General features: G+C 42.1%; 1 protein-coding gene across 1 annotated transcript in view; it reads left to right on the top strand.

Annotated features, from left to right (window-relative positions):
* IPO7 (importin 7) overlaps positions 1-25,787 on the top strand; it is a 65,786-nt gene that overhangs the window by 4,803 nt on the left and 35,196 nt on the right. Inside the window, exons 2-4 of the mRNA XM_025356191.1 lie at positions 14,787-14,868; positions 20,614-20,767; positions 22,057-22,215. Of these exons, the coding sequence (XP_025211976.1) occupies positions 14,787-14,868; positions 20,614-20,767; positions 22,057-22,215 (395 nt within the window). The remainder of the gene's footprint in view (positions 1-14,786; positions 14,869-20,613; positions 20,768-22,056; positions 22,216-25,787) is intronic.

The raw sequence follows: 25,787 nt of genomic DNA, 5'->3' as shown, positions 1-25,787 counted from the left end.
AGCCCCTTGAGTAGCTGAAACTTAAGGTGCGTACCACCATACCTGGCTAATTTTAGTATTTTTAGTAGAGACGGGGTTTCGCCACATTGTCCAGGCCAGTCTCAAACTCCTGACCTCAAGTGATCCATCCACCTTGACCTCCCAAAGTGCTGAGATTACAGGCATGAGCCACTGCACCAGCCGGCATTTTTAAATATAATGCCAGGAAGATACTTATGAAATACTCATTCCGAAGGATAATTCCCAGTCTGGTTCATGTAACAGCAAATGTCTGTGTGCTAGGCACTGAGCTAAGTAGTTGGATGCAGAGAAATTCATGATCACTTTCTTACTAGAGCTCCATAATCACTATGTCACTGGCCCTTACAATACATGTGATCAGTACTATAATAAAACTATATGTAAATTTTGGATAAGGAAACTATTGGATCTGATTTTGGCTAAGGTGGATATGATCTTGGCATCAATAGTCTCTCCCCTGTTGTATTTGCAGCCAAGAAAAATGCTGTAAGTAGAATTAGAGGGTTTACCCAGAAGACATTTAAACTCTTAGTTCCTAAGCTCAATATTTTATATAATGGTTATATATATATACACCTTTTTTCTTTTAGTGGAGTTTTGCTCTTTTTGCCCAGGCTGGCGTGCAATGGCGCCATCCGGCTCACTGCAACCTCTGCTCCCGGGTTCAAGCAATTCTCCTGCCTCAGCCTCCTGAGTAGCTGGGATTAAAGGCATGTACCACCACACCCGGGCTAATTTTTGTGTTTTTAGCAGAGATGGGATTTCACCATGTTGGCCAGGCTGGTCTTGAACTCCTCACTGCAGGTGATTTACCCGCCTCAGCCTCCCAAAGTGCTGGAATTACAGGCGTGAGTCACTGTGCCTGGCCTAATTTTGTATTTTTAGTAGAGATGGGGTTTCACCATGTTGGCCCAGTTGGTCTCGAACTCCTGACCTCAGGTGATCCGTCTGTCTTGGCCTCCCAAAGTGCTGGGATTACAGGCCTGAGCCACCGTGCTCGGCCTAATGGTTTTATGTATATAGGCAGCAGTGCTACTTTCTCACATGCTTTATATGAAAAAGTGAACTTGCTTTTGATAAGTTTCTTGATATTTTGGTTTTTTTTTTTTTTTTAACTCACACTACCCTGGCTCACTTTTGGGATTGTCACAGACGGTTAACTATTACTGCTGTATGTGATATACCTTACTTATAAATGGTTCATTTGATTTCATTTTATTAAAAGTATTTAATTAATGAAAATCTTAGGTCTGGAAAAGTGTAAAATAATGGCGTATTTGTAGGATAATTTGGAATGTTTAGAAATAAAGCAATAAAAGAAGACCAGAGTAGCCTGTAGTTTAGATAACATTCCTTCACCAGGAATATTTTAAAGTTACTGTTCTGAATTTGGGAGAAGGAAAGTCCCTGGATACTTTGGCTCTTAGATAGCAAGTTATTCAGTGACGTAGCTTGTTAAAGATCTGAAAGAGGCTGGGCGCAGTGGCTCACGCCTGTAATCCCAACACTTTGGAAGGTAAAAGCAGGGAGAAGATCACTCGAGTTCAGGAGTTTAAGACCAGCCTGGGCAACATAGGGAGACCCTGTCACTACGAAAAAATTCTTGTAGTGACATGAGCCATGGCACCCGGCTGCTAAACAATTTCTAATAAAAAAGTTTTTTTTTTTTCAAGTTCCTAGTTAGGGACCAGGTGCGGTGGCTCACGCCTGTAATCCAGCACTTTGGGAGCCCGAAGTAGGCGAATCATGAAGTCAGGAGTTCGAGACAAGCCTGGTCAACATAGTGAAACCCTGTCTCTAAAAATACGAAAAATTAGCTGGGCATGGTGGTGGGTGCCTGTAATCCCAGCTACTTGGGAGACTGAGGCAGGAGAATCGCTTGAACCCGGGAGGCGGAGGTGCAGTGAGCCAAGATCCTGTCGTTGCATCCCAGCCCAGGCAATAGTGCGAGACTCTGTCTCAAAAAATGAAAAATAAAATTAAAGTTCCGGCTGGGTGTGGTGGCTCACACCTGTATCCCAGCACTTTTGGAGGCTGAGGCGGGTGGATCACGAGGTCAGGATCAAGACCATCGTGGCGAACATGGTGAAACCCCATTTCTACTAAAAATACAGAAAATTAGCTGGGCATGGTGGTGGGCGCCTGTAGTTCTGGCTACTCAGGAGGCTGAGGCAGGAGAATAGCATGAACCTGGGAGGCAGAGCTTGCAGTGAGCAGAGATCACACCACTGCACTCCAGCCTGGCAACACAGTGGGACTCCATCTTAAAAAAAAAAACAAAAAAACATAAAACTTCCTAGTTGGAAAGCATAAAAATGATATTGTAAAATAATATAATAATAATAATTATTATTATTATTATTATTTTTGTGACGGGATTTCACACTGTTACCCAGGCTGGAGTGCAGTAGTATGAACATGGCTCACAGCGGCCTTTACTCTCCTGGGATCAAGCTATCCTCCTGCCTCAGCCTCCCAGCTAGCTGGGACTACAGGTGCGCACCACCATGCCTGGCTAAGTTTTTGATTTTTTGTAGAGATGAGGTCTCTCTTTGTTGCCCAGCCTTGTCTCCCAAAATGCTAGAATTACAGGTGTGAGCCACTGCACCTGACATATTACTGTTTTTTAACAAAGGCAGGGGGACACAGTGAAGAGCCTTAGCCCTGTCCTGAGTCTACGACTATAATGACTTAACCTCACTGTGCCTCGTATTTCATGTAGCCAAAGTAGATGTCATATTTGCCTTTGTCAAATTCTTTTTTTTTTTTTTTTTCTGGGACAGAGTTTCGCTCTTGTTGCCTAGGCTGGAGTGCAATGGTGCAGTCTCAGCTCACCACAACCTCCGCCTCCCGGATTCAGGTGATTCTCCTGCCTCAGCCTCTTGAGTAGCTGGGATTACAGATATGCACCACCACGTCTGGCTAATTTTGTATTTTTAGCAGACAGGGTTTCTCCATGTTGGTAGGCAGGTCTCGAACTCCCAACCTCAGGTGATCTGCCCACCTTGGCCTCCCAAATTGCTGGGATTACAGGTGTGAGCCACTGTGCCCAGCTTGTCAAATGCTTTAGTAACAACAAAGGTTAGAAGTTCCTTGGTTCTTGAAATTACCTGGTTGTATTTTATGTAAAAATCTGGTATCACAGCATTCTTCTACCTCCTATGTTCCTTAAAAATGGTCTGAAGTATAGTAGCTAATTGAAAGTCTCTTTGGTTATATTTCAGTGGAGAGAAATAATACAAAATTACAGTTTTGGCCCGGTGTGGTGGCTCAGGCCTGTAATCCCAGCACTTTGGGAGGCCAGGGTGGGTGGATCTCAGGATCACCTGAGATCGGGGGTTGCCTGGCCAACATGGCAAAACCCTGTCTCTACTAAAAATACAAAAATTAGCTGGGCGTGGTGTTGCATGCCTATAATCCCAGCTACTCAGGAGGCTGAGGCACGAGAACCGCTTGAACCTGGGAGGCAGTGGCTGAAGTGAGCTGAGATTGCTCTACTGCACTCCAGCCTGGGCGACAGAGCAAGACTCTTGTCTCCAAAAAAAAAAAAAAAAAAGTTACAGGTTTGAAGAGTAAGTTTTAAAAGATACTGACATTAGTGATTACATTGGAAAATGTGGGTCCAGAGGGAAAACTGATTTTGAAGACATGCATTACATACAGGGTGTCTAGTTTGAGGAGCTGGTAAACATCAAGTAGAAAAAGTCTAGCAGGCCATTGGAATGTGGAGCTGAAGTTTAAGAGAGAAAGCAGCAATGGAAAAGTGATATTCTTCTGCAGGCAAGTAATTACAGTAGTATGATCCAAAGGTATGAGATGGACTAGAGGGCTAAACTTTCAACCATGCCTATTTTGAGTACTTTGAGAAACATCTGAAAAAGCAAACTGGGATTTTGTCATAAAAGTAAGAGAGAAGCCAAGAAAGATAATTTTAAGAAGGTTATTGTGGTTAGTGGTTAGTTTCCTTTTTCTCTTTTTTTTTTCTTGAGATGGAGTCTCACTGTTTCCCAAACTGGAGTGCAGTGACACCGTGTCAGCTCACTGCAACCTCCATCTCCTGGGTTCAAGGAGTTCTCCTGCCTTGGCTCCAGAGTAGCTGGGATAACAGGCAACCAACACCACGTCCGGCTAATTTTTTTATATTTTTGGTAGAGATGGGGTTTCATCACGTTGGCCAGGCTGGTCTCAAACTCCTGACCTCAGGTGATCTGCCCTCCTTGGCCTCCCAAAGTGCTGGGATTACAGGCGCGAGCCACCACAACAGGCCTCATTTCCTTTTTTTTACATAGATTGAATAAATTATCTACCAATGGGCATGAATTACTTTTGAAAATGAGTAAAAAAATTTTAGAAAAAAGAAAGGGATGTTGATACTCCTAAATGAGAGAGGTTAAACAAACTGAAGACTTTCTGAGAAAATGCCTTCAACTATTGGTAACCTTTGAAAAGCAATTTCTAATTTTTTTCTTTTTTTTTTCTTTTTTTTTGAGACAATCTCTGTCTCCCAGCTGTAGTGCAGTGGTGCGATCTCGGCTCACTGCAACCTCTGCCTCCCAGGTTCAAGCGATTCTCCTGCCTCAGCCTCCCTAGTAACTGGGACTACAAGCATACGCCACCACGCCCAGCTAATTTTGTGTTTTTAGAGACGGGTTCCGCCATGTTGGCCAGGATGGTCTCCGTCTCTTGACCTTGTGATCCGCCTGCCTTGGCCTCCCAAAGTGCTGGGATTACAGGCGTGAGCCACCGCACCTGGCCCTACCAATTCATTTGTATCTTTCACTGTTCAAAGTCTTTTCTCCGATTTCTGAGTTTACGTCCCTTAGGTTTTAACTTGAAATTTTACTTATTAGTCCAATTGGAATTAAACTCCCAACATAACTTCATACTGATCTTTTTTCTCCATAATGTCTGGCGCATTGTCAGTACTAGTAAGAAGAATGGAGTTGGGTTTGTTGAAGAATTTTGATGAGATGAATTAAAGGTGACTATTGAAATTATCTGAGTTGATGACAGATAATGAGAAGGTTCAAAGATGTGTAGGAAGGTGGTTTTGTGTTATGGTTAGGAGCTTTTAAAAGTAGAGTATTAGGAGGTTTAGCCCTAATTAATGATGTATAATGACTCATTTGGTGCTTCAGTTCTATGTTAGAATCCAGGAACTTGAGAAGGGGACTACTGGGCATATAATTAGGGGCAGCATCCAGAAGTTACATTTATATTTTGACTCATATAAAAGATCTATTGTAGCATCTTCTGAGGCCTGTATTGATGTTTGCCAAATTGTTGACACTAATATCATAATTACCCAAATTTTAGAGGGTTTTTGTGATAAAGATTGATGCTACTGATATTTTAAATTTAGCTTATTTTTATTTTTTGAGATGGAGTTTCACTCTTTCACCCAGGCTAGGGTGCAGTGGTGCGATCTTGACTCACTGCAACCTTCGCCTCCCAGGTTCAAGCCATTCTCCAGCCTCAGCCTCCCGAGTAGCTGGGATTACAGGTGCCCCCCCCCCCCCCCACGCCCAGCTAATTATGTTTGGTGGAGATGGGGTTTCACCATGTTGGCCAGGCTGGTCTCGAACTCCTGACTTTGTTGTCTGTCCGCCTCGGCCTCCCAAAGTGCAGGGATTACAGGTGTGAGCCACCACATCTGGCCCTCATTTGTTATCTTCTTTGGGAGAATACAAGTATTCCTGTCTTAGGAATTTCAGGTGGGTAGAAATGTGTATGGGGCAGCTAGATAGATGTTCCTGGTTGAGATTGCTTGTGCTATATATGCCCGCTAGCAGAAATATCCTTGTCTTTCTTATTCTTACTCTAGCCTAGTTGTATGAAAGTTATAAAGTTACTTTTTTTTTTTAAACAAAAATGTTTTTCCTTGTGTTTTGTACAAAAATGGGGGTGGGAGGTAGTGCAGTGGTGCTGGTGGCAACGGCATCCACGGGGCTAGAAGTGGGCGGTGATACGGTCTCTCTCCAGCAGGTCGTCCAGGATTATGTTGGGCGTGGTGCCAATCTTCTTCGCCAGCTCGCTGTGCTCAATGGTGCTCAGGTACAGGTAGCGGTTGAGCAGCTCTCCATCCAGCATGTTGCGCACGGCATTCTGGAGGGTGTTTGTTTGTTTGTTTATTTGGTTGGTTTTGTTTTTTGAGACGGAGTCTCACTCTCTTCCCCAGGCTGAAGTGCAATGGCGCAATCTTGGTTCACTGCAACCTCTGCCTTCCAGGTTCTAGTGATTCTCCTGCCTCAGCCTCCCAAATAGCTAGGATTACAGGCAGCCACCACCACATCTGGCTAATTTTTGTATTTTTTTTTTTTTTTTAATAAAGATGGGGTTTTACGATGTTGGTCAGGCTGGTCTTGAATTCCTGACCTCAGGTAATCCACCCGTCTCAGCCTCCCAAAGTACTGGGATTACAGGTGTGAGACCCCACGCCTGGCTGAAAGTTATGCTTTTTTTAATCAATTGCACTTTTAAAATTTATACTTAACATGTTTTCGGGCCGGGTGTGGTGGCTCACCCCTATAATCCCAGAACTTTGGGAGGCTGAGCTGGGCGGACCACTTGAGGTCAGGAGTTGGAGACCAGCCTGGCCAACATGGCAAAAATCCATCTCTACTAAAAATACAAAAATTAGTTGGGCGTAGCAGCACATGTCCCTGTAATCCCAACTACTCAGGAAACTGAGGCAGGAGAGTCATTTCAACCTGGGAGGCGGAGGTTGCTGTGAGCCGAGATTGTGCCACTGCACTCCAGCCTGGGGGACAAAGCAAGACTCCATCTCAAAAAAAAAAAAATGATAAGTGCTTATTTTCGTAGTTCAGTGTTGTCAATTTAATTATTCACACATTTAAAGTATGCAATACGGTGGCTTTTAGTATGTTCACAGTTGTACAGCCATCACCCAGTCTTTAAAACATTTCCATGACCCGACAAAGAAAATTCATTATCTTACCAGTCACTCCCCGTTCCATCTCTGACCCCCATCCTAGCCCTAGGCAACAATCCTATTTTCTGTCTATATAGATTTGTGTATTCCAGACATTTCATGTATTTGAATCATATAATATGTAGTCTTTTGTGACTGGCTTCTTTCATATAGCATTATGTTTTCAAAGTTCATGCATTGTTGTAGCATGTATCAGTACTTCATTTTTTTAAATTGCCAAATAGCATTCTATTGTACGTATCAACAAGACATTTTACTTTCATTTGTTGATGGGCATACAGGTTGTTTCCACTTTTAGAGTATTATGAGTAATGCTGCTGTGAAAGTTGGGGTAAAAATAGTCTTGGTTTTGTTTTTTTAAGTTAAATCTGGGTAACCAGCACCCAGACCAAGACACATACAACATTTTCATTGGCCTAGAAAGTTTCCTTGATACTCTTCCTATTCAATACTGTTCCTCCTCCAAGTTATTATTTTTCTGACTTCTATTACTATAGATTAGATTTGCCTGCCTTAATGCACATAATGTAGCTGTACATCTGTCCAGCCAACAAAAACAGTGGTGGTTTTTGTTGTTGTTTAGAGTTGAGGTTTTGCTTTGTTGCCCAGGGTGGAGTGGAGTGTTGTGATCATAGCTTACTGTAGCCTCGAACTACAAATGCATGCTTCCACTCCCAGCTATTATAATTTTTAGGCTGGGCGTGGTGGATCATGAGGTCAGAAGTTCAAGACCAGCCTGGCCAAGATGGTGAAACCCTGTCTCTAAAAATACAAAAAAAAAATTAGCCGGGCATGGTGGCAGGTGCCTGTAATCCCAGCTACTCGGGAGGCTGAGGCAGGAGAATCACTTGAACTCGGAGGGTAGAAGTTGCAGGGAGCCAAGATTGAGCCACTGCACTCCAACCTGGGTGACAGAGTGAGACTCCATCTCAAAAAAAAATTTTTTTTTTTTTTTTTTTTGAAAATTTTCTATAGAGGTAGTGTCTTGCTGTGTTGCTCAGGCTGGTCTTGAACTCATGACGTTGGGTGATCCTCCTGCATCAGCCTCCCAAAGCACTGGGATTACAGGTGTGAGCCACTGTGCTGGGCAGTTTTTGTTGTTCCAACATAGCTCCCAAACATAAACCAACAGCTTAATCTGGGGTTCTAATCATATAAAGTAGCCTGTTTCAAATTAAGGAAAAACTTCAATGTTGGGAGCTAAAGAGAGGTTGTATACACAAAACCATATATGTGTGCTTTATGGACAATTTAAGGAACTAAAGGGTAACTTGGCTATATATCGACTTACTCCTTCCTGATGTTAGAGCATACTCTGAGGAAGGTGAGATTCTACTGAATATGGACATATAAAGGATATATCCATATCAAGACGTATTTGTTATGTCTTGATATTTGCTAAGATATTTTCTGTGTTGTGTTTGTTTGTTTGTTTGTTTGTTTTTTGAGACAGAGTCTTGCTCTGTCACCCAGGCTGGAGTGCAGTGGCGCGATCTCGCCTCACTGCAACCTCCACCTCCTGGGTTCAAGCGATTCTCCTGCCTCAGCCTCCCAAGTAGCTGGGACTACAAGTGTGTGCCACCACACCCGGCTAATTTTTATATTTTTAGTAGAGATGGAGCTTCACCATGTTGGTCGGGCTGGTCTTGAACTCCTGACCGCATGAGCCACCGTGCACCTGTGTTGTTTTATACACTCCTTATAGCCATCCTGTGAAGTAGATTTTATTATTCTTATTTTGTTATTGAGACTTAGATTTACTGCATCAACTTGTTGAAGGCTTAGCATTCTAGGAAGTGGCATCACCTCGATTTATAACCAAGACTATCTGATTGCAGCAGTTCATTCCAGGAATTCATGATTTGATGCAGGAGATAAGATATATACTGTAATGTAAATGGTCTGAAAAGTGCCCTAGTAGTGTGGATAGTAATGTCCTTCGGGCTCATCCGTCCGTCCCTTAAATGTAAAAACCTTTCTCACTCTATACTGCCCCTAGGCAATCACATCTTCCAAGGCATTTATTTCTTGGCTCTTCCAATTCATTCAGTGAATTTTTTGAATAGCTTAAATGCCAAGTGTCATATGAAGAACTGGGGATATAAACAGTATAGTCCTTACTCAGTGGGGCTTAGAGTCTAATAGGAGAAACAGGCATAAGAACCATCTACAAATATAGTACACAAATATGTAATAAGTGTTATGAAGGAAAATAATGGTTATGAGAGCAATAGGGATCCCTGCTTTAGCTTGAGTGATCAGGCAGAAAAGGCTTCTCTAAGGAAATAATGTTTAAGCAGTGACCCAAACAGTGTGAAACTGTGAACCAGTTAACTGGTGGAGCGTGCAAGAGAAGGATACACAGCATGCACAAAGACTCTGAAATGAAGTAATGTGTTTCTTTTTGCTTTTATTTTTTTTTAATTGATACATGATAATTGTATAATACATATCTATGGGGTACAGTGGTATTTCAGTACATGTATACAACAATGTAATGATCAAATCAGGGTAATTAGCATATTCATCTCAAATGTGTATCATTTCTTTGGGCTAGGAATATTGGAAATCTGCTCTTCTAGCTATTTGAAAATATACAATAAATTGTTGTATGGTTACCCTACAGTGCTATAGAACACTAGAACCTACTAGTTCTATCTAGTTGTGATTTTGTATCTGTTAAATATGTTTCTTTCTTGGTGAAAGAACCGAAAGGCTGGTAGGTGGGGCAGTGAGGAGAGCATGTTGAGAAAGTGTTTAAAAATGAGGCTGAAGGCCGGGCGCGGTGGCTCAAGCCTGTAATCCCAGCACTTTGGGAGGCTGAGACAGGCGGATCACGAGGTCAGGAGATCGAGACCATCCTGGCTAACACGGTGAAACCCCGTCTCTACTAAAAATACAAAAAAACTAGCTGGGCGAGGTGGCAGGCGCCTGTAGTCCCAGCTACTCGGGAGGCTGAGGCAGGAGAATGGCACGAACCCAGGAGGCGGAGCTTGCAGTGAGCTGAGATCCGGCCACTGCACTCCAGCCTGGGCGACAGAGCGAGACTCCGTCTCAAAAAAAAAAAAAAAAAAATGAGGCTGAAGAAAATGGCAGGGACAAGATGTCTTCATGTAGGACCTTGGAAGGTACAGTAGAAAGCAAGCTTGTTAAAAGGTTTGTTTAAAGAGGATTGATTTATAATTTTAAAAGATCTTTGGCTGCTAAATGGAGAATGATTGGGGGCACAAATAGTTAAGAGGGATGATAGTCACTTGGACTAGGTTGGTGTTCATGGGAATGAAGAAAATGGATACATTTTAAAGAAGGATTTTAGATATAGAATTGACAGGACTTGATATATTAAATTGGGTTGATGAAGAGGAAAGTGGTGAGGATTACTGTGAGGATAGTGATGAGAGGTTGGAAGAAGTGATACAGGGAAGTAGAGTAATAATTTTGAGGGGAAAATTATGCTTTGTAAAGGTAGTGATTGGATGAGATCATCTGGGAAGAAGAAAGATGGCCTATGACCAAGTCCTGGTGAATTCTAGCATTTATAGATTAAACAGGATGAGAAATCAGTAAAGGAGCCTGAGAAAGAGACCAGAAAAAATGGTATGCTGAATGGCATAGGTGGAAGGGTGTTTAAGTAAAGTGATAGTGTTGGTAGTCTTAACATCTAGGGTAGTGAAAAGGGTCAATACCTCCCTTTCATCCACCTAACTCCTTCTGTTCAGGTCTTCTGTATTAGGCGATCCTCCTTTTGATTCTTCCATACTGCTACTTCTTCCATTACACACTTTTCCTTTGGTAACTATGAGGGATTGGTTCCAGGACCCCCACGGATACCAAAATTCATGGATGCCGAAGTCCCTTATATGGTGTAGTATTTGCTTATAACCTGTGCACATCCCCCTGAACACTTTAAATCATTTCTAGATTGCTTTTAATACCCAATGCAATGTAAATGCTATGTAAATAGTTGCTGTACTTGTATTATTAAGTTTGTATTATTTTTATTGTATTGTTATTTAAAAATTTTTCCCCCAAATATTTTTCATCTGTGGTTGGTTGAATTCATGGATTTGGAACCCACAGGTATGGGGGCGCCGACTGTATTTTATTGCAATTGTATCCGATTGTACTTTATTGCAATTATCTGTTTGATTATCTTGTATTTCTTGACAACACTGTAAGTTGCTATGAGGTCATAGAGCCTGGTTGTCATATTCAACCCTGTAGTCTCAGCTCCTGGCATAATGTCTTATATCACAAATACCTAAATAAGTAATTTTTGGAGTGATTGAAAGAATAAAGTCTAGATTCTAATGTGAAACCATTTTTTATATTCAAAGGAAAATTTTTTTTTTTTTTAAGACAGAGTCTCACTCTTTTGACTAGGCTGGAGTGAAGTGGTGCTATCTCAGCTTACTGCAACCTCCGCCCCCTGGGTTCAAGCCATTCTTGTGCCTCAGCTTCCTGAGTAGCTGGGATTACAGGTGCCCGCCACCAAGCCTGGCTAATTTTTGTATTTTTAATAGAGATGGGGTTTTGCCATGTTGGTCAGGCTGGTCTTGAACTCCTGACCTCAGGTGATCTACCTGCCTTGGCCTCCCAAAGTGTTAGAATTACAGGCATGAGCCACCATGCCCGGCTTTTTTTTTTTTTTTTTTTTTTCCGAGACACAGTCTCACTCTGTCGCCCAGGCTGGAGTACAATAGCGGGATCTCAGCTCACTGCAACCTCTGCATCCCGGGTTCAGGTGATTCTCCTGCCTCAGCCTCCTGAGTAGCTGGGATTACAGGCATGCGCCACCACACTCGGCTAATTTTTGTATTTTTATTAGAGACAGTGTTCCACCATGCTGGCCAGGCTAGGCTTGAACTCAAGTGATCCGCCCACCGTGGCTTCCCAAAGTGCTGGGATTACAGGCATGATCCTCCGCACCCGGCCTGATTTTTGTATTTTTAGTAGAGATGGTGTTTCACCTTGTTGGCTAGGCTGGTCTTGAACTCCTGGCCTCAAGTGATCCAGCCACCTCAGCCTTCCAAAGTGCTGGGATTTCAGACGTGAGCCACTGCACCCAGTCTTTGTGTGGTTTTTTTGTTTGTTTTTTTTTCCTTTTTTTCTTGAGACAGAGCCTCTGTCACCCAGGCTGGATAGAGTACAGTGGCCTTATCTTGGCTCGATGCAACCTCTGCCTCTGGGGTTCAAGCCATTCTTATACTTCAACCTCCCATGTAGCTGGGGTTACAGGCATGCGCCTGGCTAATTTTTATATTTTTGGTAGAGATGGGGTTTCACCATTTTGGTCAGGCTGGTCTCGAACTTCTGGACTCAAGTGATCTGCCCACCTCAGCCTCCCAAAGTGCTGGGATTACAGGCATGAGCCACTGCACCCAGCTGGAAAATTCTCTATAAGAATGTGTTTGCAGAATGGGGTAAAGTCTGTAAGAAGATACTAAAATAGTTGGGAACGGGTGGCTCATTCATGCTTGTAATCCCAGCACTTTGGGAGGCCGAGGCGGGTGGATCACCTGCAGTGAGAAGTTTGAGACTAGCCTGGCCAACATGGCGAAACCCCGTCTCTACTAAAAAAACAAAAAATTATCTGGGCGTGCTGTAATCCCAGCTACTCTGGAGGCTGAGGCAGGAGAATCGCTTGAACCTGGTAGGCGGAGGTTGCAGTGAGCCGAGATTGCACCATTGCACTCCAGCCTGGGTGATAAGAGTGAAATTCCGTCTCAAAAAACAAACATACAAAAGAATATACTAAAATACAGACCAGAATATTGTTCATGTGAACATTGAGCTAAAAGATGACATTGTAAGTGGTGGTTATATTGGGACAAAGGAGAATGAAACTGAGAAAATATACAAGAAAAGATTTAACTTGAATGTTCATTTTAAAAAGATTGTTTTGCCCACCATTTCAAGATAAAATGTTCAGTTCTTTAAATGAGAAGCAGGCTAGGTGTGGTGGCTCACGCCTGTGATCCCAGCACTTTAGAAGACTAAGGCAGGAGCTCTTGAGCCTAGCCCAGCAGTTTAGGACCAGCCTGGGCAACATAGCGAGACCTGATCTCTAACAACAACAAAGCAAACAAAAAATAAAATAAAAAAAAAAATCAGAAGCAAATATGACAAATTTAGGAATATGTAACCTTTTTGTACTGTTAATGAAAGTGATCCAGGTCTATAATGTAAAATGTGGAAAATTTAAAAAATTTAAAATGTGCGAAATTCTATTGCATATTCATATAAATGTATTTATTACATTATGATTATATAGTCTGTATTCTTTTATTGTATGTTCAAAGCTATTGATTTTTAACTTTCTTTTGAAATGTAACATGTATACACAAAGGTGGTCATAAAGGTACAGTCAGTTTTCACAAACTGAGCACACTTGTATAAAACAACAGTCATATCAAGAAATAACACTATCACCACCTTGGAAACTACCCGCAAAGTATTCATGGCAATCCGCCCGCCTCGGCCTCCCAGAGCCACCATGCCTGGACCAAACTGTTCATTTTTATTGATTTCGTATGTGTCTGGCCATTTAATGAAATGTTTCTATGGAGAAATTACTTGAAAGAGGAAACAGGTATCACAGAGGATAGTGTTATTGAGCTGCTGTCACCAGTGTAGGTTAAGAATGCTAGTTGGAGGGCCTGGCATGGTGGCTCATGCCTGTAATCCCAACACTTTGGGAGGCCAACGCGGCAGATCACACAGTCAGGAGTTCAAGACCAGCCTGGCCAATATGGTGAAACCCTGTCTCTATTAAAAATACAAAAATTAGCCAAGCATAGTGGTGCACACCTGTAGCCCCATCCACTTGGGAGGCTGAGGCAGAAGAATCGCTTGAACCCAGGAGGCGGAGGTTGCAGTAAGCTGAGATCATGCTACTGCACTCCAGCCACGGCAACAGAGCGAGACTCTGTCTCAAAAAAAAAAAAAGAATGCTCGCTGGGGGTCAGACGCAGTAACTCACACCTGTAACCCCAGTACTTTCGGAGGTCGAGGAGGGCGGATCACGAGGTCAGGAGTTCGAGACCAGCCTGGCCAATATGGTGAAACTCCAACTCTACTAAAAATATAAAAAATTAGGGCTGGGCACAGTGGCTCACACCTGTAATCCCTGCACTTTGGGAGGCCAAGGCAGGCAGATCACAAGGTCAGGAGTTCGAGACCAGCCTGGCCAATACAGTGAAACCCCATCTCTACTAAAAAAATACAAAAAATTAGCTGGGTATGGTGGCACTAGTCCCAGCTACTCAGGAGGCTGAGGCAGGAGAATCGCTTGAACCCAGGAGGTGGAGGTTGCAGCGAGCTGAGATTGCGCCACTCCACTCGGGCCTTGGGGGTGGCAGAGTGAGACTCTGTCTCATAAAACAAAAAAAAAAAATTAGCCAGGTGTGGTCATGCACACCTGTAGTCTCAGCTACTCTGGAGGCTAAGACAGGAGAATTGCTTGAACCTGGGAGGCAAAGGTTGCAGTGAGCTGAGATTGCGTCACTGCACTCCAACCTGGGCGATAGAGTCAGACTCCGTCTCAAAAATTAAAGAAAAAAGAATGCTAGTTGGGATAAATGGGAAGTGCAGTGGTATACAGGCAAATGCAGACATCCAAAAAGTTTTAGGATTTAAGTCATTAAATTCCTTAAAGTTCAGTATAAGGGAGTGATGAGAAATAAGGCTGGAACTGGTTATGAAGAGCCTTTTGTGTGAGCCAAGCAATGGAAAAATATTGAAGCCTCTTTGATCTGTTATTTTAAAGTACACTTATTTGCAGAAATTTAAAATGGACTTTTTTTCTTTGTAGGCACACAAGTCTCTGAATTTTGTCTCAACACTGCTCCAGATTACTATGTCGGAACAGCTGGATTTACCTGTGAGACAGGCAGGCAAGTTTCCTAAATTATTTTGAGTGTATGTAATCTATTGTTTAAAAGGTTCATAATCAAACAGCAGAAGTATCTTGGGATGGCCCTTTGGCAATTTTTCCCCCCAGGTAATTTACCTTCAGTGTTTACAGCTAACATCAGGTACCTTGATATTTGGTGGCACAGTTTAAAGGAATAATTTTATATTTAGTTGAATTAAAAAAGAAGCTTCAAATAGAAATTGATGGGGTTTATTAAAAGGTTCTATGTATTTTTAGAGTCCTTCCCTGATGAGTGATTCAAACAAGACTCAAACTTGTTTGTTTATATAGTCATCTCTTAACACCTTTTTGCATTTTAACAGTTTAAAAAAAAGTATTATACTATTTTTAGTTCCTGTTCAACATATTGAGCCACTTCCCTTAGTATCAAATAGTCTGAAAATGTGGCATACTTTTCCGAATATTATGTTAATTTGTAAAAAAAATGGAGTTTACATTTTAATTTTTTTTTTTTTTTGAGATAGTCTCACTCTGTCGTCCAGGCTGGAGTCAGCAGTGCAAATTCGGCTCACTGCAACTTCTGCCTCCCAGGTTCAAGCCATTCTTCTGCCTTAGCCTCCGGAGTAGCTGGGATTACAGGCGTGAGCCACCACGCCCAGCCTTTTCATTTCTTCTTAATTTATTTGCAGATGTAATAATTTTGTTATGGGAAATATAAAGTACCAATAATTTCATCATTCTAGAAAGACATATTACATTTTTGTGTTATTTCTTGCTCTTCTTTTCCCCTGTACCTATTTTGTTAAAAATTTTGTTGGGGCCGGGTGCGGTGGCGCAGTCTGTAATCCCACCACTTTGGGAGGCCGAGGCAGGCGGATCACAAGGTCAGGAGATAGTGACCATCCTGGCTGACACGCTGAAACCCCGTCTCCACTAAAAATACAAAAAATTAGCGGGCACCTGTAGTCCCAGCTACTTGGGAGGCTGAGGGAGGAGAATGGCAAGAACCCGGGAGGCGGAGCTTGCAGTGAGCCGAGATCGCGCCATTGCACTCCAGCTTGGGCTACAGAGTGAGACTCCGCCTCAAAAAAAAAAAAAGTTTTCCTTGTTTCACTTAATGTTGTATACTAAGCATTTCCCTTTTCTTTATGTGGTTCCGGTCTTCAGATTATTTTTTTTGAGACGGAGTCTCGCTCTGTCGCCTAGGCTGGAGTGCAGTAGCGAGGCCTCCGCCCACTGCAAGCTCCGCCTCCCGGGTTCACACCATTCTCCTGCCTTAGCCTCCCAAGTAGCTGGGACTACAGGTGACCGCCACCACCCCCGGGTAATTTTTTTTTTTTTTTTTTAGTAGAGACGGGGTTACACCGTGTTTGCCAGGATGGTCTTGATTTCCTGACCTCATGATCCGCCCGCCTCGGCCTCCCAAAGTGCTGGGATTACAGGTGTAAGCCACGGCTCCCGGCCTTCAGATTTATATTTTAATGGCTAAATAACTAGCCATAATATGCCATGTGCAGTAAACTGTTTCAATTTTTAGAAATAGAATTTAGCCTCAGGTCTGTTTTGTTAACAGTATATTTTCATTTTCAGTGCCTAAAATGTTGCCTAGTACAGTGTAGGTACTCAGGAAATAAATGAATTTAAATTTTTTATCACTGTAAATTAATTAATTATCCTGGACTCTGCTAGGCAGATAGGATTTTTTTTTTTTTTTAAGACAAACTGGCTATAATGCCCAGGCTAGAATTTAGTAGCTCCATCTTGACTCACTGCAATCTCTGCCTCCCAGGCTCAAGCCATCCTCCTACCTCAGCCTCCTGAGTAGCTGGGACTATAGGCAGCACCACCATGCCCCACTAACTGTATTTTTTGTAGAGATGGGGTCCTGCCCTATTGTCCAGGCTGGTCTCAAACTTGTGAGCTCAAGCGATCTGCCTGCCTGGGCCTTCCAAAGTGCTAGTTTTATGGGCGTGAGCCACCATGCCTGGCCATGATTTTTTAAAAGCAAACAATTTTATGTAAATGACTGAACTCCCGGGTCAGCAGTAAATCTTTTTGAAAATATTTCTAATTTTAATAGAAAAGGGTAATAATTTTTATTGTCTCCTTTCCTTCCTTCCTTCCTTCCTTCCTCCCTCCCTTCCCTTCCCTTCCTCCTTCCCTTCCTTCTTCCCTTCCTCCTTCCCTTCCCTTCCTCCTTCCCCCCCTTCCTCCTTCCCTTCCCTTTCCTTCCTCCTTCCCTTCCTTCCTTCCCTTCCTCCCTTTCCTTTCTTCCTCAGGGTCTTGATCCTTGCCCAGGCTGGGGTGCAGTGACTCAGTTATAGCTCACTGAATCTCCAAACTCCTGGGCTCAAGTAATCTTTCTGCTTTAGCCTCCCAAACATCTGGGGCTACAGGCATGTGTCACTACACCCATCTTAATTATTTTATTTTTTAGAGATGGAGTCTCAGTATGTTGCTGAGGCTGGTCTTTTTTTTTTTTTGGTAGAGATGGGGTCTCACTGTCTTGCCCAGGCTGGTTTCGGCTTCCAAAGTATTGAGATTTACAGGCCTTAGTTGCCACGCCTAGCCTCTAGGCTGGTCTTGAATTCCTGGCCTCAAGTGATCCTCTTGCCTGAGCCTCCCAAAGTGCTGGGATCAAAGACATGAGCCACTGTGCCTGGTCTTGTTTCTTTTTTATATATATTCAAGTCTCATTTATCTTTTACTAGTAAAGTTTACATTTTCCCATTTTTAGATAAGAATCTGCCTTTAAATCCAAAATTTTACTATACAGTTAAGTGTTTGGCCTTTAGGAGTGATATTAATAAATTCTAGAGACTTGGTTATGTGTACTAGAAAAATAAATTACACTGGGAAATTGTTTTAGTGTGTACACAATTGGAAGCAGTTAAACTATGGAATTGGTCAAAAAATTTAAAATATTGCTAATTTAAAAATTATATACTTGGGGCTGGCCACGGTGGCTCACACCTATAATCCCAGCACTTTGGAAGGCCAAGGAAGGTGGATCATTTGAAGTAAGGAGTTCAAGACCAGCCTGGTCAACATGGTGAAACCCTGTCTCTACTAAAAATACAAAAAAATTAGCCGGGTGGTAGTGGCATGCACCTGTAATCCCAGCTACTCGGGAGGCAGAGGCAGAAGAATCGCTTAAACCTGGGAGATGGAGGTTGTGCTGAGCCGAGATTATGCCATTGTACTCCAGTCTGGGCAACAGACTTGAGACCCTCTCTCAAAAAAGAAAAAAAAAAATTATGTTCTTGGAATGAGATTCTGTAGTGCATGGCATATGGTGGTTTCATCTGCTAGATTTCGAATGATTAGTTCATTCTGTCTTTGCTAGAGTATCTATTCTGGCTAGAGTAGACTGAATCATGAGATCCTTTTTTTTTTTTTTTTTTTTTTTTGAGACGGAGTCTCGCTCTGTCCCCCAAGCTGGAGTGCAGTGGCGCGATCTTGGCTCACTGCAAGCTCCGCCTCCTGGGTTCACGCCATTCTCCTGCCTCAGCCTCCCGAGTAGCTGGGACTACAGGCGCCCGCCACCGCGCCCGGCTAATTTTTTGTATTTTTAGTAGAGACGGGGTTTCACCGTGGTCTCGATCTCCTGACCTTGTGATCCGCCCGTCTCGGCCTCCCAAAGTGCTGGGATTACAGGCGTGAGCCACCGCGCCCGGCCATGAGATCCTTACAGTGCAGTAACAAGTTCTGTTTTGATGGGGCAAAAAATGTTTATCATTCCAAATCACATAAGCATATATATCCCATTCTTTACTTAGAATGGAAATATTCAGAGATTGCATCCAGAGACATTGGGACTGTTGTGTGGTCTTGATGTTGGTCTCTGTTCTGTTTTGGAGAAAAAGAACCAAAATTCTGTAGTAGTAATAACCTGGATTTTGTTGGTCCTATTTGACTCTTTATCGTAGGTGTAGTTTATCTTAAAACGTTGGCTCACGCCTATAAATCCCAGCACTTTGGGAGGCCAAAGCGGGCGGATCACAAGGTCAGGAGATTGACACCATCCTGGCCAAAAGGTGAAAACCCGTCTCTACTAAAAATACAAAAATTACCTGGGCATGGTGGTGCATGCCTGTTATCCCAGCTACTCGGGAGGCTGAGGCAAGGAGAATCGCTTGAACCAGGGAGTCAGAGGTTGCAGTGAACCAAGATCGCACTACTGCATTCCAGCCTGGCGACAGAGCGAGACTCCATCTCATAAAAATACCTTGTTGAGGCCGGGCACAGTGGCTCAAGCCTGTAATCCCAGCACTTTGGGAGGCCGAGATGGGCGGATCACGAGGTCAGAAGATCGATACCATCCTGGCTAACATGGTGAAACCCCATCTCTACTAAAAAAATACAAAAAACTAGCCGGGCATGGTGGTGGGCGCCTGTAGTCCCAGCTACTCGGGAGGCTGAGGCAGGGGAATGGCATAAACCCGGGAGGCGGAGCTTGCAGTGAGCTGAGATCCGGCCACTGCACTCCAGCCTGGGCGACAGAGCGAGACTCTGTCTCAAAAAAAAAAAAAAAAACCTTGTTGAGGGGTATTTTAATATATAGTCTTAATCTATTTGAAATACTGTAAGATCGAATATTTAATTTCTAAATTAAAGCAAACTAGAATATAAAAATCCCAGTTCTGTCGGTTATCCTTGTTCAAATAAGTACAGGACTCGAGGCCGGGCACGGTGGCTCACGCCTGTAGTCCCAGCACTTTGGGAGGCCGAGGCAGGCGGATCACGAGGTCAGGAGATGGAGACCATCCTGACTAACATGGTGAAACCCCGGCTCTACTAAAAAAATACAAAAAATTAGCCGGGTGTGGTGGTGGGCGCCTGTAGTCCCAGCTACTCCAGAGGCTGAGGCAGGAGAATGGCGTGAACCAGGGAGGTGGAGCTTGCAGTGAGCCCAGATGGTGCCACTGCACTCCAGCCTGGGCAGCAGAGCGAGACTCTTGTCGCAAAAAAAAAAAAAAAAGTACAGGACTCGAGATAAGAATTGCTAATTAGAGACGATCCAGTGTTTTGCAGAATTTAAGAATTAATTTTGGACAGTTTCCCTTTACAGTACATCTTACACATTTGTGATTCTGTTGTCCCCCTCTCTCTGAAAGTGCTGGGTAAAAAGCATTGCTAGCAACCTAGATTTTGCCACTTCATCAGTTTGTTAACTTGTCAAATAGCAATGTGCGAAGGTAGCAGTATGATAACTGACGGAAAAATAGTAATCTGTAATTTCTGAACACAGTAAATTCTCCCATAACATAATTTGAATTTGAAGTGGTATGGGATTGAAATACTTAAATTTATAGATTAAGAACCTTTGTATGCTATGATTTTTCTGTGATAAGAATTGTTTTTTTTATTACCTTTGTGTGATGAGTTGTAGAAGCTATGTTGGGGTGTGTATGATGGTTTTGTCTTGAGAGGCTTCATTTAGAAAACTGATTTGATTTAATTTAACTCTCCTATAGAAAACAGGGTAAAAAGTGTTGTGACGTTTAAAAAAACCAGTTTTCTCTGGGGTTATTTGCAGAGTTTTCTTACGCTATGTGATTAGTAATAACCTTGTGCATGATTGCTGTAACTGAGTGTTCAATTTGTGCATTATCAACTTTAAAAATAATTTAATGTATTTTGTTAATGAAAGCATAGCTTTACAAACAGTGGTCTGAAAGAAATACTTGAGGTATGAACATTTAAGGAATTTTCACAGTACTTTCACAGTAAACATTCTTTGTCAAACTGATCTGTATTTTAGGTGTTATCTATTTGAAAAATATGATAACACAGTATTGGCCTGATCGAGAAACAGCGCCAGGGGATATATCCCCTTATACTATTCCAGAAGAAGATCGCCATTGTATTCGAGAAAATATTGTAGAAGCCATTATCCATTCTCCTGAGCTCATCAGGTATGTGTTTTTAAAATTTACCCATTTCTGCAGGGATGTAACTTTCAGGGTTTTTTGTTTTTTGTTTGTTTTTGTTTTTTTGAAATGGACTCCTTCTCTGTGGCCAGGCTGGAGTGCAGTGGTGCGATCCTTGCTCACTGTAACCTCTGCCTCCTGGGTTCAAGCGATTTTCCTGCCTCTCAGCTCCCCGAGTAGCTGGGATTACAGGCACACAGCACCACGCCCAGCTAATTTTTGTATTTTTAGTAGAGACGGGGTTTCACCATGTTGCCAAGGATGGTCTCGATCTCCTGACCTCATGATCCAACTGCCTTGGCCTCACAAAGTGCTGGCATTACAGGAGTGAGCCACTGCACCTGGCCTGTGTTTTGTTTTTCTGGGGGGCTTTTGAGGTCTTTTCAGAACATATAACCCTGTTTTTTTTTTTGTAGCAGAAAACTTACGCAACAAATGCTATTACAGGAGAATGCCTTAGCTTTTTTTTTTTTGAGATTGAATCTTGCTCTGTCGCCCAGGCTGGAGTGAGGTAGCGAAATCTCGGCTCACTGCAACCTCTGTCTCCCGGGATTAAGCAATCCTCCTGCCTCAGTCTCCCGAGTAGCTGGAATTACAGGCGTGCACCAGCATCCCTGGCTAATTTTTGTATTTTTAGTAGACACAAGGTTTTACCATGTTGGCCACGCTGGTCTGGAACTCCTGACTTCAAATGATCCACCTGCCTAGGCCTCCCAAAGTGCTGGGATTAGAGATGTGAGCCACCATGCCTGGCCTGTAATTTATTTTCTTACTATGGTTTGATTTCACATTGATGAAACCAAAAACCTCATATAAAACTTGTGGGCTGGGCAGAGTGACCTCAGCCCCCTGAGTAAGTGGGATTACAGGCGTGCACCACCAGGCCCAGCTAGTCTTTGTGTTTTTGGTAGAGATGGGGTTTCACCATGTTGGCCAGGATGGTCTTGATCCCTTGACCTTGTAATCTGCCGCCTGGGCCTCCCAAAGTGCTGGGATTACAGGCGTGAGCCAGCGCACCCAGCCTAATTGATGTTCTTAAATGAAACTTGTTTATTGATGATAGGAATGAAAAATAAAACACCTGTATTTGTAACATTTGTTGGGTTTCGTTTTGCTCAGTGACTTATTCTGAATCAAATATATTCTGTGTACATCTAACATCACATGGGTTATTTTAAAATCAGATTTTGGCTAAACTCTATTTTCCTTTCTATGAGTTAGCAAAATCTTACCTAGTTAGGATTTTTTCCTTACTGTTTATTTTTGGCTTTCAGGGTACAGCTTACTACATGCATTCATCACATCATCAAACATGATTATCCAAGCCGCTGGACTGCCATTGTGGACAAAATTGGCTTTTATCTTCAGTCCGATAACAGTGCTTGTTGGCTAGGAATTCTTCTTTGCCTTTATCAGCTTGTGAAAAATTATGAGTAAGTGTTTCTTTCAATTCTTGCAGAGCTTTGAGAAGTAGGAAAAGTTGGGAAAATTTAAGCCAGTTTGAACATGTAAAATTATAGATAATAAAATTAGTGAATTATATGGTAATTTCAATTTATTCTTTTCTTTTTGAAGTAGCATTCTAACTCTGCAGTTTCTTTATTCTATTAAGAAACTCCTTGTGCCCTTTTTTCTTAATCGTCGTCTCTTTACCTATTCAAAAACTAAGTTATCTCTAAAGCTGGGCTCCTCAATACGTGCTGATAAAAGTCCTTCCGATAAGTTTTCTAAAATGTGAAGGTGATCAGAATACTTTGAGGATTAAAGCTCTTTATTACTTGTGGCTTTTTTTCTTTGAGTTTTTATCTCAGTTTAGGAACCTCCCTCTGATTCTTTGAGAATTCATTGGAATTTCATGTGATCTTCTTTAATCAGTGTGTTTTGGGGGATTCACACTCACCTATTTCATTGTTGGCATATTTAAGCAGATTATAGTTCATATATGTCATTAGTATTAGGAAAAAAAGATTTTAGGCCAAGTGATTATTTTAGATCTTGTTTTAGGGATCAGGAAAAAAAGATCTAACCTGGAAAGTTGAAGTATAGCACTGAGAGTGGTAGGCCACATGTTGAAGGAGTTTTTTAAGTCTGTAGTTGATAGGCACTTGAAAAGGTTTGATGGGATATTATGAGGAAGGCATAAGGAAGAGTTTTATACCATGATGGTGACTTTATTGCCAGTCCTAACAGCTACACAGATGCCATTGTGAGCCCTCTAATTCTGGGACTTATAGTTAGCTTCCGATACTCTCTTTGGGTCCCATCTCAAAGTGGCTGATGAACTGCTGCTTTTGTTCTCTGAGCAGGAGAGAAACAATACCATTTACAGCATTGGTACTGGTGTTTTCTTGTGTTCCCACCAGATACCCGTCTTCCTGCTAAGGAATGTTCCAGCTGTTACAGTTCTGTTACAGTTTAGTCTGAGTGACTAAAATTGGAGAAAATAAAAGCAATAAGCTGTCAATATCATTGAGGAGGTTCAAGTCCGTCCTGTCCCATAATCTTAGCAGGAGGGAATATGACAGGGATTTTTAAATGGGAGATACAGGAGGCTGCTACATCATTGGAATTCAGTTCATTTTCAGCCAGTGTTTCGTTGTGAAGCACAAGGTGTTCACAAGGGATCTGTGTGGACTGAAGCAGTTCTAAGAAAATTTATGGAAAAATTGGAATTTGTGATGGTCCTCAGGAGCATAGATCTCAGGAAATGCTTGCCAGTTGAAGGAACACAAAGAACATGAAGAGGAAGGCGTGTCACACCATATGGAGTGGTATGAACAAAGAAAGAGACGGAAATGTGAGAACCTGTCTTTAGTGGGTAGTGAGGAGACTGCTTAATGGTATTGATAATTCCCAGTGAGAGGTTGGGAATAATTTTGGACTGGTAAATTGGGACCATGTTAAAGAGGGTTTTGAGTGCCAGAATGGGAAATTTGGATGTGATCTTTTAGATACTAAGAACCACTGAAAATTTTTTTTTAACAGAATAGTGATAAGACTAGTATTTAAGGATTTTCTGTGAGTATGGTTCTCCAGTTTGACACATCACAGCCTTGTGGTAGTAGAATTTTATTAGTGTCATATTTTCATACTTTCAGGAATGTTCAGGTCTTACAGGGTAGTAATAAGTTTGGTACCGTAATTTTTTACTCATTAGCTTAGATTGACAACTAGTACCACTCAACTCCCAGTCCACTATTCAGGGTATTGAGGGAGGTAGGAGAGAATATCTGATGCAGAACAAGTATTTAAAGTCTCTTAGGGTGGGTGATGGACCTGTGATGCATAAATAGAGAGAGCTGCATCATATTAGTTAGTGTTTAAAGGGAATTTTGTGTATACTTGTAGTTTGTATAATCAGATTGGAGAGTACAAATGGCTTTCTTTCGTGAATTGTTATTTTATCAACTCGAAGGTATAGATAAACTTTTAAAATATATGCTAGGTATAATTTCTTAGCACATTAAAGTAATATTTGAAATAATTTGTCAGTAGATTGTGTTAATAGCTTTAGCAGTCATTGTTAATGTGAACATTCCTTTTTGTATTTTTTATTCCTGGTGATTTACTTTGTTACTCATTTCAACTGGTAGGAAAAAAAATCTAGCTTTTAAAAAGAGTCTCCCATTATCATTTTAAAATGTACTCACTCAATTCTTTATATTTTCTCTCTTAAGGAAGAGGGGTACCAATAAATACAACTGGGATGTGCTATGGAAAACCAAGTTAAAGCTGTTTTGATAGTATCTATTCCAGAAAGATAAGCTGTGGCTCTTAGAATAATGATTTCTATAATCAGTAATCTATATTTTACAAATTTAGTCTGCCTATTGACTCCTTAATAATGGAAGCTGGGGCTGGGAGCAGTGGCTCATCCTGTAATCCCAACACTTTGGGAAGCTGAGGCAGGCAAATCACTTGAGCCCGGGAGTTTGAGACCGGTTTGGGCAACATAGTGGAACCCGTTTCTATCCCTTTCTCTGCAGAAAAAAAAAAAAAAAGTAATCAGCCGGGTGTGGTGGCACATGCCTGTAGTCCCAGCTGCTCAAGAGGCTAAGGTGGGAGGATAGCTTGAACCTGGAAGGTTGAGGCTTCAGTGAGCCATGATCACCACTGCACTCCAGCCTGGGTGACAGTGAGGCATTTTCTCCAAAAATAAAAAATAAAAAAAAGAGGATACTGGAATTGCTTTTGTATAGTTATAAATTTGATTGTTTGGTTTTTTGTTTTTTGTTTTTTGAGACGGAGTCTCTTTCTGTTGCCCAGGCTGGAGTGCAGTGGCTCCCTGCAAGCTCCGCCTCCTGGGTTCGTGCCATTCTCCTGCCTCAGCCTCCCGAGTAGCTGGGACTACAGGTGCCCACCACCACGCCCGGCCAATTTTTTGTGTTTTAGTAGAGACGAGTTTTCACCGTGTTGGCCAGGATGGTCTTGGTCTCCTGACCTCATGATCTGCCCGCCTCGGCCTCCCAAAATGCTAGGATTAGAGGCGTGAGCCACCGTGCCCAACCCTCAACAGGCTTTTTAACAATATATATATTTTTTGAGATCAAGTCTCTCTGTCACCCAGGCTGTAGTGCAGTGGCACGATCTTGGCTCATAATTGATAGCCCGTTGGTCACATTTTGTTGCCCTTTGGGTTAATGGAAGAACTCTGGTTTATGATGCTTTTAGAAATAAAGTATTTTCTGCTTTATGTATACCACTTCTGCCTTAATGCTGTTGGTATGTAAATTACTTACGGATGGTAATATATAATCAGTTTTATTTATCAGCTGCTACTATTTACACAAATATAATCGAATACTTCCTAACCAATTTAGAAAAAGAAAAATATCTAGAACAAAACCGTAAAAAGAAAGCATCTTGAATAAAACCGTGAGTAAAGATTATCTAGTATTTTCTGAACATTTATTATGAGGTCAGTAACCTATTCCAGTTGCCTAGGTTCATGCCTAACTATGTAATACTGAGAAAGATAGTTAACCTCTGTGCCTCAGTTTCCTCA

This window comes from Theropithecus gelada, chromosome 14, assembly GCF_003255815.1.
Source record: "Theropithecus gelada isolate Dixy chromosome 14, Tgel_1.0, whole genome shotgun sequence".
Lineage (NCBI taxonomy): Eukaryota > Metazoa > Chordata > Mammalia > Primates > Cercopithecidae > Theropithecus > Theropithecus gelada.
The sequence above is the reverse complement of the archived record's forward strand: the minus strand, read 5'-3'. Positions and strand labels throughout refer to the sequence as shown.